General features: G+C 46.7%; 2 protein-coding genes and 1 long non-coding RNA gene across 4 annotated transcripts; 1 reads left to right on the top strand and 2 right to left on the bottom strand.

Annotated features, from left to right (window-relative positions):
- Window positions 1-14,368: 14,368 nt before the first annotated feature.
- On the bottom strand, window positions 14,369-16,320 carry LOC136464493 (probable galacturonosyltransferase 9). Of its 2 annotated transcripts, XM_066463441.1 has the most exons (3): window positions 15,512-16,320; window positions 15,040-15,391; window positions 14,369-14,953 (listed from the first exon to the last, which is right to left on the bottom strand). In XM_066463441.1, the coding sequence occupies exons 1-3, from the start codon at window positions 16,237-16,239 to the stop codon at window positions 14,675-14,677; spliced, it is 1,359 nt and encodes a 452-aa protein (XP_066319538.1). In that variant the 5' UTR covers window positions 16,240-16,320; the 3' UTR covers window positions 14,369-14,674. The 2 variants fall into 2 exon arrangements, with proteins under 2 accessions (XP_066319538.1, XP_066319537.1); XM_066463440.1 differs by having other exon boundaries at window positions 15,040-16,320.
- Window positions 16,321-18,323: 2,003 nt separating this feature from the next.
- On the top strand, window positions 18,324-18,960 carry LOC136464492 (uncharacterized). The gene is made up of 3 exons (XR_010761194.1): window positions 18,324-18,519; window positions 18,597-18,755; window positions 18,842-18,960. It is a non-coding gene; the product is annotated as an uncharacterized lncRNA (long non-coding RNA).
- Window positions 18,876-20,150, bottom strand: LOC136464491 (protein FEZ-like). Its single transcript, XM_066463439.1, has 2 exons — window positions 19,939-20,150; window positions 18,876-19,603 (listed from the first exon to the last, which is right to left on the bottom strand). The coding sequence occupies exons 1-2, from the start codon at window positions 20,020-20,022 to the stop codon at window positions 18,932-18,934; spliced, it is 756 nt and encodes a 251-aa protein (XP_066319536.1). The 5' UTR covers window positions 20,023-20,150; the 3' UTR covers window positions 18,876-18,931.
- Window positions 20,151-21,421: the final 1,271 nt, after the last annotated feature.

Here is a 21,421-nt window from a genome sequence, read left to right as displayed (position 1 = left end):
TTATGATTCATGTTCAGTTAGAATATAATTCAAATTTTAATGTGATCACGTGATATCGGAACAATCCAGTTCATAGTGTAATAACCGTGTTCATCACAATCACAACTATCTAAAGTGAGCGTGAGAAAATTGTTCTCTAGTCTGACATTCTATTTGTCTGTGATGAGATAAAACAATTAAATAATTCGTCATGGGCATAGAAAATTCATAGAGAAAATATTTCAAATTTTTTATTTTTTTATTTAGGAGGTTCATTTAAGAATGTGATGATTGTAGGGCCGATCTTGTAACCTGCCCTTTTCACCTAGTATGTAACTGATTGTTTATTTTCATATGGAATGAGCTTGCGTGGTTGTACCTGTTGTGATGTAAAGGTGGGGTAGGGATGACAGTTGCACCCGCATGTGCGGGTATCTCGGGTTTCATACCCGTTGGATGTGGACACGGACATGAAAACTCACCTATGAGTAGGGTGTTTTACACGTAGGTACTCAAAGGGTAATAGATATGCATAGCATGCCAAACTATAAAGATGGTATTTTTCATGGTTGAATAAAGTGATTGTGTGAGCTATTAACTTATTACTTTAATTCTTATTTAAGTTGTGTTATATTATTAGTATGAGCATGAAGAACCGAATTATGAGCCTACGTTGTATCGTGTCATAGGTGAGATTAATTAATATAAATAATTTAAATGGTTTAATTGTGATAAGATACTATTTAAAGTTAAAGGGTGTTGAAAGTAATACCAAGAATTACACCTATTGATGAGAAAAGTGAAATAAAATAATCAAACTAATATTATAGCTTCAATCTATACAACATCTACAAATTTACATGAAGTATATAATCTGTAAAATTTGATAGTATCTTGATACTACAATACGCTCCTACGATCCGGTACTGTCAAATGAAAAACAATGCTACCTTAGGATACCGATCCATACAAAATTGTGTGCAAGTAGTGTTGCAAGTGGGACGGATTGCGTTGTGAGCTCGCTGGTTTAGCCTGCACCGTGACTGTTTATCAGTCTCATCACAAAGTGTCTCGGACTCCCAATCCCATCCAGAGCTTGTTAGACGATTTCCAATCCAAGTGTAGAATCACCGGACTGTTGGTTATGCTATAATATGCTTATATGCCCGAGTACGATCTTTGAAAACATTGCACATATCAACGACGAGGTAACATCATTCTCGATGAGAATTAGCTGCATAGGTAAACTGCAGGAAGACAGCCATCTCAAAGTTCACCTGTGTTTTTGTTGGGCTATATCCATCCACATAGAGAATGATTTGGAAGCTAGTAAAAACAGTCCACAAGCCCAATGCTCGTGGACCATTAATTTTGGTTGGAATCGATGGTTGAGATTGTTTCTTGAGACGGTTGAGATCGCTTCCTTTTTACCCGTTGCTGCACTTGGAGAGTGAGTACACAGGCCCTGTTGAACCATTCATCCTCAAGCCTGTGTTTGAAGGCTCAAACGTGTTAGGAAAGGCACCAAACTTAGTGAACTCGTTCTACACATAGAGTATTTCAATCTATTCAGTTGGTTTAAGGATTGTTTGAGTAGAGCATCCGATCTGAGAGATATTGTCAGTTTGAGTTACTGTAGTTTTAGAATAGAGCAATTTTGGTAGATGATTTGATTTGGATGGTAAAACAGTCAAACATTGTCCGATTGAGTTAAAACTTGGTCATTAGTGCCCGGTTGAGCTGAAACTTGGTCATTGGTTAAGGGACACATGGACCTACATCCTTAATTCCCTACCGAAATTCATGCACAGTGGAACTGTAATTTATGAGGTATGAATTGATTACCTAAAGGGGACAAAATCTGTAACTTCTCTGTTTGGTTTTGTCATTCCTCTTGTTAGAAGGTTGTGGCTGTAGTTGATGCCAAGTTTGCAACTAGATGAATATATTGCCGCTATTGTAATCCTATAGATGCTCTAGAAAAGACGCTTTACATCCACTTAGAGTTGATCAGTTGGTCCCCTAGTTCTTACTCCCCACCTTTCATGGAGGAGGTTTCCCACAAAAATAGTTGTAACAAATTGTGCATGTGATTTGTTAAATTCTTGCTGTTGGTCTGATGTTGGATGTTTTTTCATAGCTCATCACAAGATAAGAAATTAATTGTGCATTGTTGCTACCCTTCTATTGTAACACCTCGGTGTTAAGCATGCATTAACATTTTGCAAATCATGAGCATAATCATTATTATGCATTCATAAGCATGACATAAAATATAGATATGAAACATGCTCGTGAAATATGTATGTTGCATTACTGTTTAAATGAACCTGAGTCGTGTTTGTGCTTATAATAATGTTTAACATGATTGTTTGGGAGTACAAATGACTTAGAAATGTTTCACATGCATTTTGGAGCAAGGTGTATATTCAAAATTTCCCAAATTTTGCTTTTAAAAATAATCTTCTAAAATAGGATTTTTGATTTAAATTAACTTTAAATCTATAGTTCAAAATCTAAGTGGATTTTGGCCTTACTCTTTTTGGCAAAGTTGTAGAGTACTTTTTTCTGAACAACTTTCATTTTTACACCAACTTGTGAAAATGCTTTTAAAATGGCTCAAAATGGAATTTTAGTTCTGTTTATTTAAGAAATAAAAAGAAAATCATTTTATTTTCCTTAACGGGCCGCCGCCTCCCTTTCGGCCCAGCTCGCAGAGCCGGCCCGGCCTACCCTGCACCGCGCCCGTGCGCTCCCGCCTTGCCCTTGCCCGCGCCCGCCGCGTGGAAGCCGCTCACCGACGGCGAGGGGCGGTGCCCGCTCCAACCGGCCGTGCTCCGCCTTCAAGGCTGTTCGACCGCGCGCACGCCACCCCACTCCACACTCCATCCTGTCTCCTCCTCCTTCCTCTCCATTTCAAAGTTCCATGGGAGCTCTCACCACCGAGCGCCGCCAGCGATGTGCCCCTCCACCCACGCCTCTTTCTTCGATTCCTCTAGTCAACAGCTCCGCCTCGTCAAGCTCCATCGTTTGCGCCCATGTGCGGCTGCCGTCGTCAAGGTGAGAGGCTGTAGTGGTCGGTCTTCTTCTCCGCACCGCCATGGCCAAGCTCACCGGAGCTTGTGCCCGCAGCAGGTGACCCGCTCCGCCTCCTCTTTTCCCCTTTTGCTCAAGCGCTTTGGCTTCTCTTTGGCACCACAAGGCGTACGCGCCCCTCGCCTAGGCTTGTCGCGGCCACGAACGACGGTGAGGTCGCCATGCAGCTCCGCCGCTTGTCGGCGTAGCTCACCAGTGGTGGATAGCGCCTATCTGCGCTGCCCTTTTCTAGCCTGCCGAGCTCGCGCTATGAAGAGGAGTCCGTTGGTGCCGGTGGCACCACCGGAAGGCTCGTCGCCGGTGAGCTCCGTCCGGCGGAGCCTCTTCCCCTGCTTCCGTGAGGCTGACCGATGGGACCCGGTCGGCTCTCAGGGGCCCAGTTGCAGCGACTGGGTCCGGATCTGGGTGCACGGAGCTGGGTGTCCCGTAGCATTTTAGATCTGGTTTTAAAGAAAAGGATTTCTAAAATGATTTCAAAAATTGATTAAAAAGCTTGTAAAATGTATATCTCGAGTTATATTGCTCCAAAATTGATGAAACAAATTTTGCTAGGTTTCTTGTGACTAGATCTATCTATTAAAAATATTGCATGTCAAATTTGTGATACTTTTCTGTGTAGCTTTATTTAAATTGAATAAATGCTGATTTCTTAGAAAATGTCTAATAAATAGAATATACATCAGAAAAATATGGTTCCAGTTTTGTTAATCTCCTTTAGTGATGTACTTTGTAGGAAAAATAGAAGTCATACATGTTCTGTAGAGAAATATTGAGGTGTAGTTCAAGTGCCTTTAATTGATGATTTTTGTTATTTTAATAGAGAGCAAAAATTGTATAAAACATGTGTATGATATTTTTTGTGCAGTGATTGTTTATTGTGTAGAACATAGGAAAAATACCAAATATGTTGTTTGACACTTTTCATAGTACAAAGTATTTTCATGCTCATATTTATGCCATAGCTTGTCATTTTTGTGTAGGCTATTTTACTTATCTAAATGCCATGAAAATTTTATGGTAGTCTACTTAGAGTAGTACTCTGCTACTGTAATTTTCTCAGATTTTTATGAGCACCAAAAATATATGTTGTTGTTGTATCCCTAGTTTAAAAGGAAATAAAATAATCCTCTTTAATGCATGTTTAGTTAATGATGTTTGCTTTGGTATATCTTTGAAGCATCTTAGCTTGCTGTGGTGACTTGGCATGTTAGTATAGTGGTTGTAGCAGTATAGTAGTACATGTTCTTGGATGATATTGGCTACCTTGTAGAAGAGCTTTACTTCTACTATGTCCAATAAAGTTAAATATGTTCATCTACATTTCATGCATCATGATTATTATATGTCACCTCTCCGATGCACCTATGCATTAGCACTTATACATCTACATCATACAGGATCGCAGGAGGAGTTGCTAGTAGTAGTTTAGAAAGAGCAGACCGGGACAGATCCACAAGAAGTCCAGGCACAGGAGGTGCCAGAGGAAGAGGAGCAAGGAGAGGACTTGCCCGAGTGCGTGGATCATCAACCTAGTTCATTCGAACGAGGCAAGCGCTGGAGCATTCTAAGTCTCCTACTTTATAAAAGCAATTCTTTCTATATATATGAGTTTATATATTGTTGCATTAAGTTGTAGTAGTTGATTGAAACCGTTGATGCATTTATTACTATCCTTGCATACCTTATTACCTTTTTACCCTGTTAGGTTGGGATCGAATAACTGCTTAGCCTTGCTTAGACCGGTAGCGATCGGTGATTTTCGGTCACCTACATTTATAGGTGGTCACTGGAAGAATTTAGCTATGGAAAGAATGATATCCTGGAATTAACCACGTGTGATGGATAATTGGAGACCGGACGGAAAAGTTGGAGGCAACCAGACAGGGTTCTGGGGTGCTGTTAGTTTCCGTCTGTGTCGATTAAGAACCGATCGTTGCTCGTCCCTCTTGTCATGTTGAACGCATGCCTCACATTTAGTTGGCCGAATAAAGTACCTTTCGACCGCGAAGCTAGTGACACTATTCGAGCTGGGATAAACTCAGATTGGTAGACTGGTGCTGAAGAGGGTATGACGGGGACGCGAAGAGTGAGCCCAAGGTGCATCCTGGCTATCGGGCGGTCCCTGGGTAGTGCGGTCCATGACTGTTATCCCGCGGCTACTTGGAAAGTGTCATTGGTGATCTGTAGCTCACTAGATTGGTGAGTGTGGTTTGTATGAGGAATAAATCATCAGCTGGTTAGGAATCAATTCGAATTGCCATCGCTCCTGGATAGTGAGCACTTGACTCGAGCTACAGTATCATAGTAATTATGATGAAACACTAATGGTTATCTAGATGGTATGGGATATGCTAAATCTAAATTGGTAACTGGATGTTATTGGTTAATCAAGTGATTGCTATAGTACATGTGCTTACCTAGATGGATACGTCATAATAAAGATGATGCAAAGTACTTAAAATGTTTTCTTCATGATAGCTTATGCTTTTCGCAAACAAGTCAGCTAGCCCACTAAAGAAAGCCTTGCATAATCCTTGGTGTTGCTTTATTTTGGTTTAAGACGGGTAAGTCTAGCTGAGTACCTTCTCGTACTCAGGGCGTTGTTCCCATTGTTGTTGCAGATGGTCAAATGTACTACGGCTATTGCATTAACTGCCTGTACCCGGCAATGGGTGACAACTAGGACCAAGGGCAATGGTCACTCCGTATCTCTCATCTGATGCTTTTGTTGGAGACGACTACCTACTAGCACTGTATCTGAACTAAAAGTGTGTGTGTGGCTTTAAAACTATTTGCTTCTGCTATTTCAGTTTGAACTTGGGTTGTAATAACTTTATATTCTAAACTCTAATGTATCCAACTGTCATTGCGAAATTTATGTAACATGTGACGGTACTTGCTAAACTTGTATGATCTTGGTTTGTATGTCGATTGGTTTGAAACCCTTCGTGGTTTCACGGACTACCGGGTTATACGGGCTTAAGTTTGCTAAACTATCTGCTCCGGCGGAAGATTTCCTTATTTAATCCCATATAATTGGTCGGTTCTGTTACATCTATCCCAATAGTTTTTGCGATTTTATACTTACTCATATCGCAAGGGCCTCCTAGTTTGCAAGGTGCTGTCATATTAGAGATATAAAGGCACGCCAAATCGGTGGCCTCCTAGAGTGTCCACGTACGTTCTATTTACTTGGTACGTTAGATAGAAATTTCACGACTCAGATGAAGCGCGTCACAACCAGTCTTCCTTCATATATTCGGTAGTGGATAGATCAAACAAGTGGACACATTCAATGAAGTAGATGAAAAATTAAATGTCCATGCATGCCAGGACAATGTACTTTGCATGCCGGAGGATGCCGAGGCGTCGGCAGAGCTGGGCTCCACCATGGTCCTCTCATGTAAAATGGTGCCCCTTCTTCTTTCTCTCTCTCGTGTAAATGGCAGGCAATAGCAACTGCTTGCTCCTCTACTCCCTCCCTCACTCTTCCTCACTCTCAGTAGCTCTGGCGTGGGCAGGCGGGTCCGGCGCAGCGGCTACCGGCATAGGAGGCCCCCAGCGCGGGTGAGGCCTCGCTCACGCTCTCGCTCACGGGTGGCCGGCGTGGTGGCCCTGGCTCGGGTGGTTCGATGCGGCGGCGCAACAACATGGGAGGGCCCCATCATCCCTAGAAGTGGGTAGCTATTGAATACTATTCCCCTATTTTCTTGGTCGATGTATATGTGAAACGAAAATCTTGATTTGCCACTGTTTGACTGGACAGTGAGTTGAACACAAGATCTTCATCGCGCTGAGCCGTCGCCTTGGCTGGCCGCGCTCACCCCCACGCCGTCACCGCAGGTGCCGAGCTCTCCCGCCAGGGATGAGAACCTTAACCTGGCCATGGTCCCATGGGCGCCCACTAAGGTCCATGCCCATGCCGCCTCCAGCTCCATAGCGGCCGCCGCGAAAATGATGGACGCTGTTCAGGATGGCGACGGCACATCCATGGAGGTCGAGCATGGCGTGGAGAGCCAAACCATGCCCCCAGCTGTCTGTGCGCTGTAGGGGGAGGCGTTCCACCACCACCACCACCAGTGGCCGATGCATCACTATGTTGTGTCGCCGCAGCTGCAGCTCCCGTCTGCTCTGACCCGCCGAGGCTTGCCACCGTGCTATCCGCGTTGGCTGGCCGCACCTACTCGACGCCATCCTCCACTGTTGTGGTGTCACCTCCCACAGCCTTACCTCCTACCAGGGCAAGGCAGAGTGGGCTGGATCTGAGGGTCAGTGCTGAGGAGCCGCAAGCTCCGAGAAGGTCTGGACCCTTTCACTTTTCTCCTCTCCTGACGGGAATGTTCTTTTTCTCTCCTCTTGGTTCTAGATCAGGTGGAGTATTGATTTGTTTTTTCATCTGATTTGGGGTCCTCTGTATCCTCGATGCTGGCTGTGTGTGCATCGATGGACCTTCTGTTTGTGGCAGCGGATCTATGAGCCTTGTTTTGTGTTTTTTTCCTCTGTTGGTCAATTCGTGTCCTCGTTGTTGGGCTATGTGTTTTTGTTTTCACTGGGTATGCTTGTGCCAAGCGTTTTTATTTTGCCTCTTCCGTCCGTGGTGAACCGACTGACGGAGTGGCGTCACCGCGCCATCGACGTCCTATGCTGTAGGTACTGGGGGTGTTCGGTTCGAGCACAAGGGTCGATGGGAGATCTTGGGACATGGATATTTACGATGTTTGTTTGTTTGGATGGATGGAGCGAGTTATTTTTCTGTTTAGTTGGATGGATGAGATTGGATGTGATGGAAATACTTGACTAATTATATCTATGATTAAAAATAATACCAACTAATTGCACACTAATAAATATACACCGACACTAATCTTGTCATTATAATCACTAATTAAAAATAAAATATGTTAACCAGCACTATATTACTCTAATTGTCGCACAAAATATGCGCTAATCAACATGTGGATATCTTCATCCACCCGATATTTTAGGGCAACGATATCCAGTATCTACTCATAATGTTCGTTATTGTGGATATCCTTGTTCAGCTTATCTATCCAACCAAAACCCAGTATCCATATATACACCCTTTATTTCTGCCAATGACGTCCTATGCTGCACGTACCGGGTGTTTTTATTTCTGCTTTCTGTTTCCCTCCGAGCCGGAGGGGACGACGATGCACTTTCCACCTGCTGTGCTTATCGTAGCCACAACTGCAGCCGTAAGTAGCGTAGCCCAGCGGACAAGATCTGCAGATGGTGCCTTGGTTTTTCTTCCTCCACTTCGACGGGGTGATACATTTCCAAACTTCTGTATCCTCTTGGACGGCGTTGTCTTTTCCTCGGTTCTTTTTTTTGCCTGTGTCCTCTGAATTTTTTTTCTATGTCCTCCAAGCTTTTAGAGTTTATCTTCTGACGTGGGGCTAGCTCTATGTTTTGTTTTTGTGTGGGTTTTCCTTTTTTTTAAATAGTGTGGGTTTTCCTTTTGCCATTGGTGCTGTTTGGATTTTTGGTTAACGGATCTGAGCTTTGCTAATTTCCGTGTTGCCTTTGTGTTTTTGTGGGTTCTTCCCCTCTGTTTCTGATTGGTGGTAGGTGGTGCTTTTTCTCTGCTCATCGTTGCCACCTGATGCGGTTCTTACATGGGCTCCTTCTCCTGGTCCTTCGAATCATGTACTTTTTTCGTTTTCCCTTTCGCTGGATCTGAGGATGAAAAACATTTTTTCTGTTCCCTTCTGTTTGATGGATTTTTGTCAAATTAAAATCCACGTGTACACGTGTATTTGTGTGTACCACCGAGCATTTAAAAAAAGAAAATACATATACGGAGATACATGTGCTTTTGTCACGTACATGTAAGGAAAGAAGCTAATAACAATTGTGTACGTCCATGCATGCATGTAGGCGTGCTCGACGTGCAAGAGAAAGCTAACATGTGCCGTCATATGTGTGCGCCTATATACGTCCGGAACTGGTTGTAGAGCTCGTATATATGCCGGTCTGTGCCATGTATTCTTTGTGTAATTGTACCCCAACTGAGTCGGCGTGGCCGCTCGCACGCCGCCACGACAGCAGATCCCACCTCCCACCTTCCCTCCATCTCCCTTCTCCATGCATGCCAGCAGCACATCTAGCCGTATATGCGCAGCAAATAGAGCAAGACAAGCACGTACGCACACAACCACCACATTTACCACGCACGCACTAGCAGCACCTTGTTACCTTTAACCACGCTAACTAGCCGCCGTCCATTTGCATGCACCATGCAAAGTTAGCACGCAGGCACAAACAAAGGCCTCAGCAGCATGCACACGGTTCGTACTCACATGCGTGCCGACCATCATGCTACGAGCCACCGGCCATGCATGCCAAGCATCCACCCCCCGCTACACACCGCACCGCCCACCTGTAGCGTCGTCCCATCGTCCTGTGTAGTCATGGCGCCACAACGACACCATTAATGGCGAGAAGCTGAGCACCGGTGGCACAGCTCCTCCCCGGCTGCAAGTAGCGAAGTATGAACCTAAAAAGAATGGAGGTGACCAAATTTGGACTAACTTTTTCAACGCCTTGCAAGCATAAACCATGTCTATAAGATTTTGTATGATCCTGACAAAGTAGAAGACAATTCCTGAGGTTCACATCACGCTATCTCTGGCCGCGTCTTTAAAACCACACCCTCTATGGCCCCATTCGGCTTACCCAGAAACCGGCTTGTTCGGCTTGTTTTTTTCAGTCGGAACAACGTTTTTCTCTCACAACAATTCAGTCATAACAGTGTTTTTCAGCCAGTTTCAGCCAAGTTTCAGCAAGCCGAACGGGGCCTATCGCATTGATTAAATTTAAAATTGTCTGGCATATTGAAAAGTGAGGATTCTATTCATTTTAGGATGGAGAGAGTATTGAAGTGTTAACACTCAAAATTATCCACGAATAAAGCTTTATAGTCCACTAAAAGCATGGTAAAGACCCACCAAAAAAAGCACGGTAAAGATGAAGCAATAAATGGTGGTCTCCGGAGAATTTATACGAGGAGTGCAATAGACTGAACGTGCAAAGTATATAAAACAAGATGATGAGTGCCTCCCTAAGCTATCCAGAAATTCACTCAGTAAATTTGAAAGCACTAGACATCTTCACCTACGCAGGGTGGGTCGAAAGCAGATGGACACATTTAATGCCTCCCCTCCATGCTACCATCACATAAAAATAAGTCGGGTAGGTGGACACATTTAGTGACTCTCCTCCTTACCATCAGATAAAAACAATTCACCGATCATGCAGGAATATTTGTACTTACACGTGCATCCATGCATCTAAGAGACGGCTTGGGTTGCGTGCACGTTGCTCCCAAGGTGGTCGGTGGTTGGGGTTGGTCGCCATTAATATGGCTCCCTAGCCAGTGCAGGTTCAACTTCCCAGCCGTGCAGCGTTCCATCATCCTTAGCACCTCCATGTCCACCTCACCATGGCAAACATCAGGGCGATCACTACGGACTACGATCAAAGATCTGTTGCCTTCCTTGCACCGCTCGTGTGCCCTACACTGCCAGCCGCACCATCGGCATAAATGAGGAAATAAAGCTTCGAAACCCATTTCTAAACTAAAACTTGACAACAATTTTTTTAAAAAAAGTTAGGACATTGCATGCGAAGTTATATAAGTAGCCCTATTACTATAGTTATGTATCCATGATAGATGGCACTCTGCTGACTTAGGTAGGCTTAATCAAGTTCTCTGTAGGTACACTGACCTCAAGCATTGTCCGATAGTATCGACTAGCTACAGGGAGAGATCGATGTGCCAAAAATCTAAGAACGGTTGCCCTATATGTTGGCAATAGGAGAATGATGTATAGGATGTGCATTCATGCATACCCTGTTTGTGCATTGTAGTGCCTGTATTGCTTGTAGATATGCCATCCATAGGTGTCATGCATGTCGTATGGTGCACGCCTGACTCGTTCTTGTTCTGGAGTTAATGCTAAACTGTTGCTTTGTGCTTCGCGTCACTTGCGGTTGACGCCTGCCGTGACCCACGTCTCCCCATACTCTTTTTGGGCTCTTCTTAGAACCTTGTCTTGCAGCCGTATTAGTCATTAATGGTCTCCGACATTGCTCGCCTCTAACACACGAAAAATTCGGTCGATTTATTTATAGTTATCTCGCGCTGGAACCTTGGTGGACCGCGTCAGGAACACTGACCGCTCTGCCTTTATAAGCAGGGTCTGGCTTAGCTGTTGGTACCACCACCCGGTGCACTTTAGCTCACCTAGCTTTTCCTTTTGAGCCAGCTTTTTGCTCAGTCCTTCCTTGCAATCACCGCCAGTGATGGTAGGAGCCTGGGTTAGTAGTTACTGCCTAAACACTGAGGGTTTTCCCAACATCCTGTATGCCACCCTGCAAAAGCTCGGAGTCAAAGATCATCCCAAGCATGAGGGCCGTGAGTATGAAAAGCATGGCACTGAGCGGTGTGAAGTTATCGTCTACATTGGGAAGAGTGAAGAGTTCCTCGACATCACTAAAGCCTAGAATGTGATCGCAACCGGGTTTCTCTTCATCGACACCTACCAGGTTGTGGCCCGCAAAGCCTTGCGGTACCTTTGCTAGATCTATGAAGAGGCCATTGCCCGTACCCCCATGAGGTTCTTTTCACCTTTGGAAAAGAATCGATGGGCATGGAGGACTCGCATGGAGGCTTTGCAAGGGCAGGATGCGCAAGAAGATAGTCCTACCACGGTGCACTAGACCATGTACATGCTTGCTCTGGATGAGCAGTATGACCGGCAAGCCTCAGAGCTAAGGAAGTGCCTTCGGCGAGCTGAGGAAGCCGAGATCTTCTCCAGGATGCTCCAAGTGTAGCTTGCCGAAGCGCATGACAGTGCGGCAGCCGCTAAGAGTCGGGAGACTGCCATGTCGAAAGCTCTGATGGAGGCTGAAGATCGACATGCCCATCAGTTGGGAGAGGCCTACCTTGTCACTGGGGCCAAGCGGAGGACGCTGGCTGCTGAACGGTAGGATCCCTTGATCGTGGAGGGGATCCCTATCCACCCGTCAGAAAGAAGGAGAACCGGTGTTGCAGTACCGCAAGCACCTCCACCCTCGGAAGTGTTAGAAGTAGAACCCTTGATTCCTCTCACTCAGCCATTGCCAAGAGAGGAGAAAGATCCATAGCCAGGGCGGTAGAAGAATCCGTTGAGCCCGGGGATGAAGATGTGTGGTCCAAAGTAGATTAGTTGCCTTGGGATGATGTACCCGTAGTTAGTAGTGTCTTTCGTCGCTGTCCACCGGTATTGTAATCTTTCCGTTGTATTTCGTCCATAGTTGTTGAGGTAGTCTGATCGTAGAAAAGGTGAACGATGTGTCGAGAATGAGAGAGTAAGTGCCTGTATGTTGTACCAGCATAAGGACGTTCAGAATATGCATTTTATTTATTTCGTCATGTTATTGCGTCCATCTACCTTAAGTCTCGTTAGACGTGCTTAGGGTTTTCGAGGGCGATGTTAAGTGGGTTACAAGAGAAATTACCATTCGGATGCGAGCAGACCAGCCGTGATTGGATAACATAGGACACTGTATCGACTAATTGTGGATGTCCCAGCAGAACACTTGAAGCTCTTGAAATCAAATCCGTTGTTGGATTTGAAGTCCTTGTCCCTTATTGCGAAAGGAACCCTTGTTGTTTGAATCTTCCCTTGCAATACTCCTCTGATTCTGTGGTCCTCCACCGTCTTCATTGCGTTTAAGTTGGTAGTAGTTGCCTGGTTAATAGCTTATAGTGCCACGACAAAACTGAGGGCCCCTGTGGAACAGCTGCCACATGGTGACGTTGCTGGGCACGTGCTGGTATCGAGGTTGTTGACCAAGTACCTTTACCAAGTTACACCGTCATACCACTTTTGATACAAATATTCGGGTGTTTGAACGGGAAATCCACAACGAGTTGATGAAATAGTGTTCTCTCAAAGTAAACAAGAGGAGGTGGTTTCGGAGGAATCATGTATGTTGCGATCTCACTTCATATAAAGGTTGACACATATTGTGGACAAGGAAGGGAAGGAAAGAAGGACACCTAGGAAAAGTTAGCCTTGGGTAGTATGGAGTGCTTAGAAAAGCCTGAGTGGATGTCAAGTCCCAAGCACTGTGTCCAGCTCGACCACGCTACGCACGCCGGGTCGCTGTCACCGCGTGCTCGCGGACGCCGTCGGTGTCGGGCCCATTAGCACCCTGTTCTCGCATTCCGCGACATCATGCCGCACTCACCGTCCTCGTGCACTGTGCGCTTCTCCTTTTCCTGGCCTCTGGTCCGCTCTTGATCCTCGTCCTCGTCCCCGTACCGGACCCCCTCCCTTCTTTCTTCTTTTGGGGACACAGCTGCCCGTACGCCTCCCTTGTCGAGCAAACCCTATCTCCTCTCCTTTATTTCCCCCTCCGCTCGCTTGCGCAGGGAGCGCGCCATGGCCGACTTTATCCCCACAGCGTGAACCGACAGTGTATCCCATCTACGCCGTCTCCACTTCCGGTGCGCTGCGCCCCATCTCCGTTCGCCACTATAAGATACCCTTGGTCCTTGCTCTTCTTCTTCATCCCCATCACTCTCGAATCCGAAGCAGAGCTACGAGATCTAGTTGTCATTGTGGAACTAGATTCGTCTAACAGAGGTGATGGTGTAATCTGAGAAGAAGGGATCTGGTTTTTAAAGAAGTTAGTCTACCCTTGGTTAGTTTGGTCTTAGGGTTCACGATGTTTGACTTCTCAGTCTTCTATTTCTAGATCTGTTGGTCATACACCATGTTTTGGATAATCATTATCTTATTGTTTCTCCATTGCCCTCGTCTATCCCGACTTCTAGAGTAAGCCTTGGTTGTACGTAATCTTTCGTGTAATTCCAGATTTACGAAATGTGTTGTAGTTTCACCTAAGGGAAGTGGATTCTAATTCACTCTTTTGTAAACCCTCGCGTTAGGAGACGTACTTGTGTTGTAGTTTTTGCTCTTTCCACCTATAATGTAATCTTAGCCAATGTTGTGCTTTGAATCTAAGTGTGTTAGTTGCTTTAGCCCAACTCCATCAAATACTTCTTTTCACTAACATGTCATTGATTTGCTGGTCTAGAATAGACACCATGTAATGACAACCAACCTCTATGTTCGTTTACAACATTGTAATAAAAAAACTATGTTACCTTTCCTTCCCATATTTTTTCATTTAATGTACCAAAGAGACCAACTTTTCGTAGTAGAGCGATGAGAAAACATATTAGACATATGAGTTATATTTTTCAAGATTTTTTCTATACCAAGCACATCACCCGCAGCGAAGCACGGACAACAGTGGCTAGTAAACATAAAGAAGCAGCCTAAGGACATCCACAGGCAAAACGCTGCCTAGCAGCAAGCTGCAACTCTGCACTAAACACTATACTAAGTTGCAGCAGAGAACCGGTAAGCTACAGCAAATCAGAGCATACTCGTGCTGACCGCATGCTCGGCTCAGCAGGCAAAACCAACATGAAGCATCAAGCAGGTCACATGAGCGCTGAAGATGTTCAGACACAGAGCTACTCGTAGTATGTATGTTTGAAGTGGTCTCTCTCGTCAGTCTTTCAGAGGCCAAAGTTGCAGAGCGTTAGAAATTCCATCTCAGTGTCGACATACTTGGTCCAGAGATGCTTGTACTGGTTGAAGGCGACGTCCAGCCATGGCTTCATGTTCCCGTTGAAGTGTATCACCGCAGCTCCACCGATGTCCTCGGGTCTGATGTGTGGGTTGTAGCCGAGCCCCATCACGTGCCATGACTTGTCCAGCGGCTTCGTTTTGCCGTAGAATGTCATGAGCCCGACTGGAAGCACGGACGTCGGATCCCAGAGCGTGCCGTTCTCGTTCTGCCACGAAGACAACGTATACGTAACTTGAACACGTTAGAATCCCGTTCAGAACACTGCAATGGTAGAGGCAACAGGCAGCTTACCATTTCCATGAATCGGTGGAACTGCTCGGTGCATTGCCCCCGGCGCCACGCCTGGAGGTCGAACACGTTGACGCCGTAGGACCAGGCGCAGGCATGGTGGCTGAAGCTCTCCTGCACGACGGGTTCCGAGAAGTTGAGGTACTTGCCGTACCTCCGGAAGCCTCCGAAGCAGGTGTGCAGCGCGGCGTTCACGTTGGCGCCCATGTCGATGCGCCACAGCCCCGCCAGGTCCCTCTGCACCACCACGTCGTCCTCCAGGAGCACCACCCTCCGCAGCGCCGGGAACATCTCCGGGAGGTAGAACCGGAGGTAGTCCAGCAGCGTCACGTCCCTGTTCCCGTCCTCGATCTGCCTGAGGACCGGCGAGTAGGACGCGTTCAGGAACGGGAAGTCGGAGACGGACAGGAGCTGCACGTGCGCGCCGAGCGGCGGCGGGCGGCGCGCGAACCAGACGCGGAAGGCCGGGAGGTACATGGGCGCTGTGACCACGTGGAAGACGTGGCGCGAGGGCTCGGCGGCCACGCGCGCCGCGGAGGCCACCACGACGGAGACGGCGAGCACGTTGTCGGAGAAGATGGCGTAGTGGTAGAGCGACGGGTCGGCGAGCTGCGGCGGCGGGACGGGGGGCTCGTCGGGGACCGCGGAGGCGTTGGCGAGGCGGGCCTCGAGGAGGCGCATGGCGAGGCAGTGGAGCGACTTGGGCGTGGACCACGCGGCGATGCGGGAGTTGAGCACGCCCGCGCGGCGCGCGCGGAGGAGCTGCTGCCCCACGGCGAAGACGGTGTCGGAGAGCTTCTGGATCTTGGACTGCGTGTCGAACGCCTCCTTGGCGCCGCCGGCGAGGGAGCGCGCGCGCTTCACCTGGGCCTTGATCTCCTTCTCCAGGGCCCCCACGGTGGAGAGCGAGAGGCGGGAGGCGAGCGCGGAGAGGCGCGAGGAGATGGAGAGGAAGGCGTCCGTCTGGGAGGCCGACGCCGCGCTGAGGTGGCGCGCGTGCGCCGTGTAGGCTGCCAGGACGGCCGCGTGGTCCTCGGCGTGGCGTTGGACGATGGCCAGGCGCGAGGCCGGGGAGTTCGCGGCGGCAGAAGCAGAGCTGGTGGCGGTGGCGGACAGGAGGAAAGAGACGGAGGCGAGGAGGATCAGGGTGATGACGGCCGCGAGCACCGCACGACGACGCGAGGAGGCCCGGGCGCCGGCCATGGCGAGCGCGTCGTGGGAGTTCGAGAGGGCCGGGACGAGGAAATGGCGCGCAATGCTTTTCAAGCAGGTGGGTTTGGTTTAGTTGCGCCGTGGCCGATCAGATGTGGACTTTTGGAGTGGGTTTTCTCCGGCATGTCCGGTTGGCTCGCACTTGCTGGCCTCGGAGCACTAGTTAGCTGGTGGAGCCGATGTTGCTGCGTCACGTAAGATCATATACTATACGTCTTCGCTACGGGAGTTGGCCAAGCCAGGCTCCGCGAGAACGACGTCGTTTCCAGCGAGCCACCCAAATCGTACAGAATGGGCTCGTGGAAGCCGGGCTACCAGATCGAACAGAGAACTAAGCAAAACCCAAGTTGTATTACATAAGCTTGGCTAGGGCCTACACTAGAAAACCAAACACATCCTATATATATATACTCTGTTACTCTTAGATGTCTTAGCTAACAGTGGCGTGTTGAAGATTGCCTAACAAGTAACAAGCACCCTCAAACAAACTGTACTGCTGGGCTGCACATGATCTCTCCCCCTCGTGTTGCCCTCTGCTAGAAAAGAGAGCACGGAGGTGCATTCTCCTCAAAGTGAATCTAAGGATCCAAAACGAAGCAAAATCCTTTCAGCTTCTGTTAAAAATAATACAATTGAGTGACGCATAAATTGAATCTGATATTGAGAAAAAGAACAACATCATAAATCATAGATGTATAATTTAACATTAGCACTACGATCCGAGGCAAACTCAAACTCTCCAGTGCTAGTAACATAAAGAACGTGAAAACGAACGACGGAGAAAGTAAAGACATTCTTACCGTGGGGTTGTCGGCACTACAAGTAGCGCAAAAGTAGACGAAGCAGACTGTCGATGGAGACTGTGATCACTAGCATAGAGAGGAAGACGTTCAGCGAGTAGTCGCGACGACGCTTCCCAAAAACATGATACGGCCCCTACCCCGTGCAGGGACACGAGGGGACGCAGGCTTCGGAGACCGATGACATGTCGGCGACGGGACGGGGAAGACGGCGCAGCGCACCACAATGGCACGAAAGAGGAGATGAATTGTCTGTACTGAGGACCACGTCTCGTCCCAATATATACCCGCGTCGCAGCTATGGTAAGTTATTAGCCGCGTAATCACTGCATTAAGGTGATTGACCTGTGTTAGTTGACTAGAGCAATTAGAGCAATCACCATTAATACGAGAATAATTGCTTACCAAAATATGCCATTGCAAATTTCTCCGCGCATGTAAAAATAGAGTGGCAAAAGGAAGCCATTTTTCTTCCTTTTTCACTCGCCAATAGCTTTAACTGGTTAGAAATAACTCAATTATTTAAGTTGGCCTTATTAGCAGGGACTAGAGCCCCCCTCCTCCTATACCATGCATATATGAGTGGATATTTGGAATTTATTTAGAATTATTATTTAGGCCGCCACTTCTTGGCTGTGCGCTCGGCACCACCAGATGATCGGATGCCGGATGGGTGTGCAGGTTGCGCGCGCTAGCCGTGCGAGTATGCCGGCGGCCCATGGGTGCAGGTGCTGGTGCTAAACTGCTACTGCACATTGCAATTAGCACGAGTTCACGCGTAGACGACGGCTACCAGGGCTAAAACTGTCGCGTATGTTACAAAATTGTTGGCATCTAATAACGGCGATAAAGATTCCAACTGGAAAATGAACGCAGCGGCATGTAAAGGAAGGAAAACTAAAACCACTGGTAATAAAGTGAGCCTGTATTTTTCGATGTAAAAAAAAGGGACGGTATATTTTTTAACGACATAGAAATATTTTTCTCTCTCGCTTGATCATGTCAACTCTTATTCAGGGAGACAGGGACACCCTAAAAAAAAAACTCTTATTCAGGGACGGGGACAGAAAATGCCATCAGGGGTTCGGGGCTTCGGGCTTGCTTAATTCTGTCGGGTGGGCGAGGCCGGGGTTAGATCCAACGCTGAATTGGTCTTGGTCGTACTACACCCTCATCCCAAATTTAACCGGCCCAAAACAAATCTGGCCCGAAACAGATCCTAAAGAACAACAGACTTCCCCAATTTTCTGCGCGGTAGCGACCAAGGCCGCAAGGCACCAGCCAAGTAGCCAACTGCTCCACGGCCACGAGATCGCGGATTTACCAGCAACTCCGCCACCGCGAGGCAATGCGGCGGCCGGTGCTAAAACCTCTCAGCCTTGGAGGAGGATCCGAGTCGATGGCCTGGGCGTGCGCGCCACCCGTTCGGCCAAATGCCCACGAGAAGCCTCGCATTTACGCGGCAAGTAAAGTAAGCTTCCTTGAGTTATTACTGCCATAGTGCCATACGAGAGTTTCATCCATGACAGTTGCTCTCATGTTCTGAAGCCAGGGTAGAGGAGAACTGGTGGCCGGGTCTACTTCATTGGGCACGCACAACTTAAGTGCATGGAAGTATGGACAAAACTGAAGCTAAGTAAGACTTGCAGTCTTAGAGAGTTACACATTAAACGCGAAGATCGGAACTGCTCCTACATTACACAAAAGGTACTAACTCACACAAATGCACCCTAATAACTCTGCTAGCTTCGCTGTTAACAGAACGAAATTCTAATACTCCTCCATGATAACAGCAATGCTAGCAGATGGAGGTAGAAGCTCCAAAAGGTGAATTAGGTACTACTGTCTGGTGCACTATAAAGCCAAGCCTACATTAGTTCAAACTAAGTATAGCACTTGGTCGACTGGTAATTTGTTGAGACCTCGGTTGTGCAAGGGAGAGAGTCCCAAGGCAAGGTCATCCTCCAGTCATCTGGCAGTGCTCCTTGCAGGTTGAATGGGAAGTTGATTGACCGTGGAGTGGCGGTGACACTGTTGCCAATGTCAGGCAAATCAACCGTGCATCTGTTGGCCATGCTACTGGTGTTGCTGGGGTGGTGTGGTTGACCAAACTCAATGTTTGTGGGGATCCTATCTAGGTTCTGGAGTGTAGTGGGTGGTGCATTGAGGACCATTGATGCAATGTCCATCCCAGCTGGAAGATCAAGCGGGATTGCTGAGAGGACACTCATGGTGTGATGTTCTGCACCAGATGAGGGGTGCACAAGGGATGCAGCCGGCCTGCTGCTGCTGTCAATGATGCTCGCAGGGTTGCGGCAAGAGGAAACTATTGAAGGCATGTAGCTGCTGCCAGTGAACTGGATGGAGGAGATGATGTCTGTCATCGTAGAGGATGCGTTCTCTGAGCTGTGATGACTTCTCTGTGTAGCCTGTGAGGAAGGCCGAATGTAGTTTTCATTTGTGCTAGATAGCGGAGGAGATACCCAGGAGTGTGAGAGAGCTCTCTGTGCTGTTGAATTAGTTTTCTTGAAAATCCTGCAGATCGCCCAGGAATCCTGTTCATACAAAAGGAAATTAAGTAGGGCTGGTTAGTGGTTTTCATATACAAGGTAATTTATATCTTCTATTTCGGCAATATACACATGCAAAAGGTACAAATAAACTGCATCTCATTGTCCTAAAATGTGCTATGTTTTAACCATGTCTAATGCTATTGACACTTCATGCTACAAGTTATCTCGATGAAATTTTTGCCTAACATGTAGAATCCATTGATTTTATGACTGGTTTAGAGGGCGTACCCCACAATGAGCTACACCCCTAGCTTTGTATTAAGTAAATAAATGGCTACTGTTTCTTTCTCAAATATTACATCATGCAAGTTTCTTACATTTGGTGGAATGGTCTTCTCCAGTGGCTTCTTTTGCAGCAGTGATGGGTCAGTGAGTGATGGCAACCTGAATTCATGCATCATCCAGTCGGTTTTGACACCTTTGGCTGCTCTACCTTTGTAGAAGACAAGAGATTTCTTCAAGCCTATGCACTTGCTCCCATCAGAAGAGTAGATTGGCCTGTCGGTTCCAGTGGCCTTCCAGAAGCCTGCTCCAGTTACCCTGTTTGGTCTTGTGCTGTTCCGGTACTTCCTATCCCTTGGACAGTAGAAATACCATTCCTTCTCTCCAGTACTCGCTAGTTCTTTATGGAGAACAAAAAAAAGAGAGAATATTTTGTAAGTAACTGTATGTAAGATTCATGCTGTCTTTACTAGTTACGACCAAAGATCCCAAACTTAGGGTTCAATATTGAAGCCGAGGTGTTTAACTGATAAGATGCATTACACATTCATGTGTGCAAATATAATCTATGTCCAGCCTACATGCACTCTTAACTTTGATAGCCGAAGCCTGAATCAGTTATACAGCACAACAACATACAACTGAAAGCATAAGCTCAGCAAGAACTTACAGGTTTGTATAGGCTCAGAGCTGGTTATGTGATCACATAAAGTTTCTTTAACACCGAGACAAAACATGGTAAATACATTAGGACAGCAAGCTTATATTATGTTGGTTTGTGCATACCTTACTATTCATGTTAATGGTATTTAACTCTAGGACCAGTTTTACCTCAGCTACATGAATGTTGTATAATGCCCAGTATTGCAAGTAGACAAAACCTCAAAGATACAGACGAAGTAACAGATGCACGTAAAAGTTTTTGAAGATTGACTAAGATTCATAGTATGAAAACATGTCCCACGTTACTTGTACAGAAAGGAGCATCATGCAGCAAACTAGGCTTATCTTAAAACAAACAGTTTTCTTAGCTCTTTAAAGATTTGTGCAGAGAAATATAACATAGTTAACATGGGGAAGAGATGCAGAGAAGCTTACTTGGGAGATCCCATGGATCATATTTGTAGATGTCTAGCTGCCTGATGAGCTCAATGGGGAGAGACTTCTGCTGGATTTTTCTTTTAAGGTAAAACCTGACAAGCTCTTCATCTGTTGGATGAAACCTGAATCCAGGTAACATAACTTCATCATGCTTCTCTATGTCATCACTTCTGATCTCATCCATATGTTTACACAGTAAAACAAACCACTGGCTCGATGCTGTATATCTCAAGCAGCGGTCACCTGCTTCTAGTTACAAGAAGTTACCAGCTACAAACCGTAACGGTTAATCTGTATGGTCAAATTTCACTCGATGGGCAGTAGCTAAAAGATTTTGGTTTCTGCTAATTACTGGAGCTAAGATGAACCCTTTCTTCCACTCAGTGTGGGACTACCATATATTTCTTCGGAGCTAAACAAGGTGGGTATCTAAGCACTGGCTCTGCTCTTATCAAAGACTAGTTAAATTTGGAGAAA

Source organism: Miscanthus floridulus, chromosome 7 (assembly GCF_019320115.1).
Source record: "Miscanthus floridulus cultivar M001 chromosome 7, ASM1932011v1, whole genome shotgun sequence".
NCBI lineage: Eukaryota > Viridiplantae > Streptophyta > Magnoliopsida > Poales > Poaceae > Miscanthus > Miscanthus floridulus.
The sequence above is the reverse complement of the archived record's forward strand: the minus strand, read 5'-3'. Positions and strand labels throughout refer to the sequence as shown.

What these genes read in the sequence shown, in the direction of transcription:
- LOC136464493 (XM_066463440.1), bottom strand. Translation starts at nt 16,239, where the DNA reads ATGGCCGGCGCCCGGGCCTCCTCGCGTCGTCGTGCGGTGCTCGCGGCC. An exon ending in TCCACCGATTCATGGAAATG is followed by an intron (nt 14,954 to 15,039) that starts GTAAGCTGCCTG and finishes TCTTCGTGGCAG; the next exon opens with AACGAGAACGGCACGCTCTG.
- LOC136464491 (XM_066463439.1), bottom strand. Translation starts at nt 20,022, where the DNA reads ATGATGCATGAATTCAGGTTGCCATCACTCACTGACCCATCACTGCTG. An exon ending in AGAAGACCATTCCACCAAAT is followed by an intron (nt 19,604 to 19,938) that starts GTAAGAAACTTG and finishes TTGTATGAACAG; the next exon opens with GATTCCTGGGCGATCTGCAG.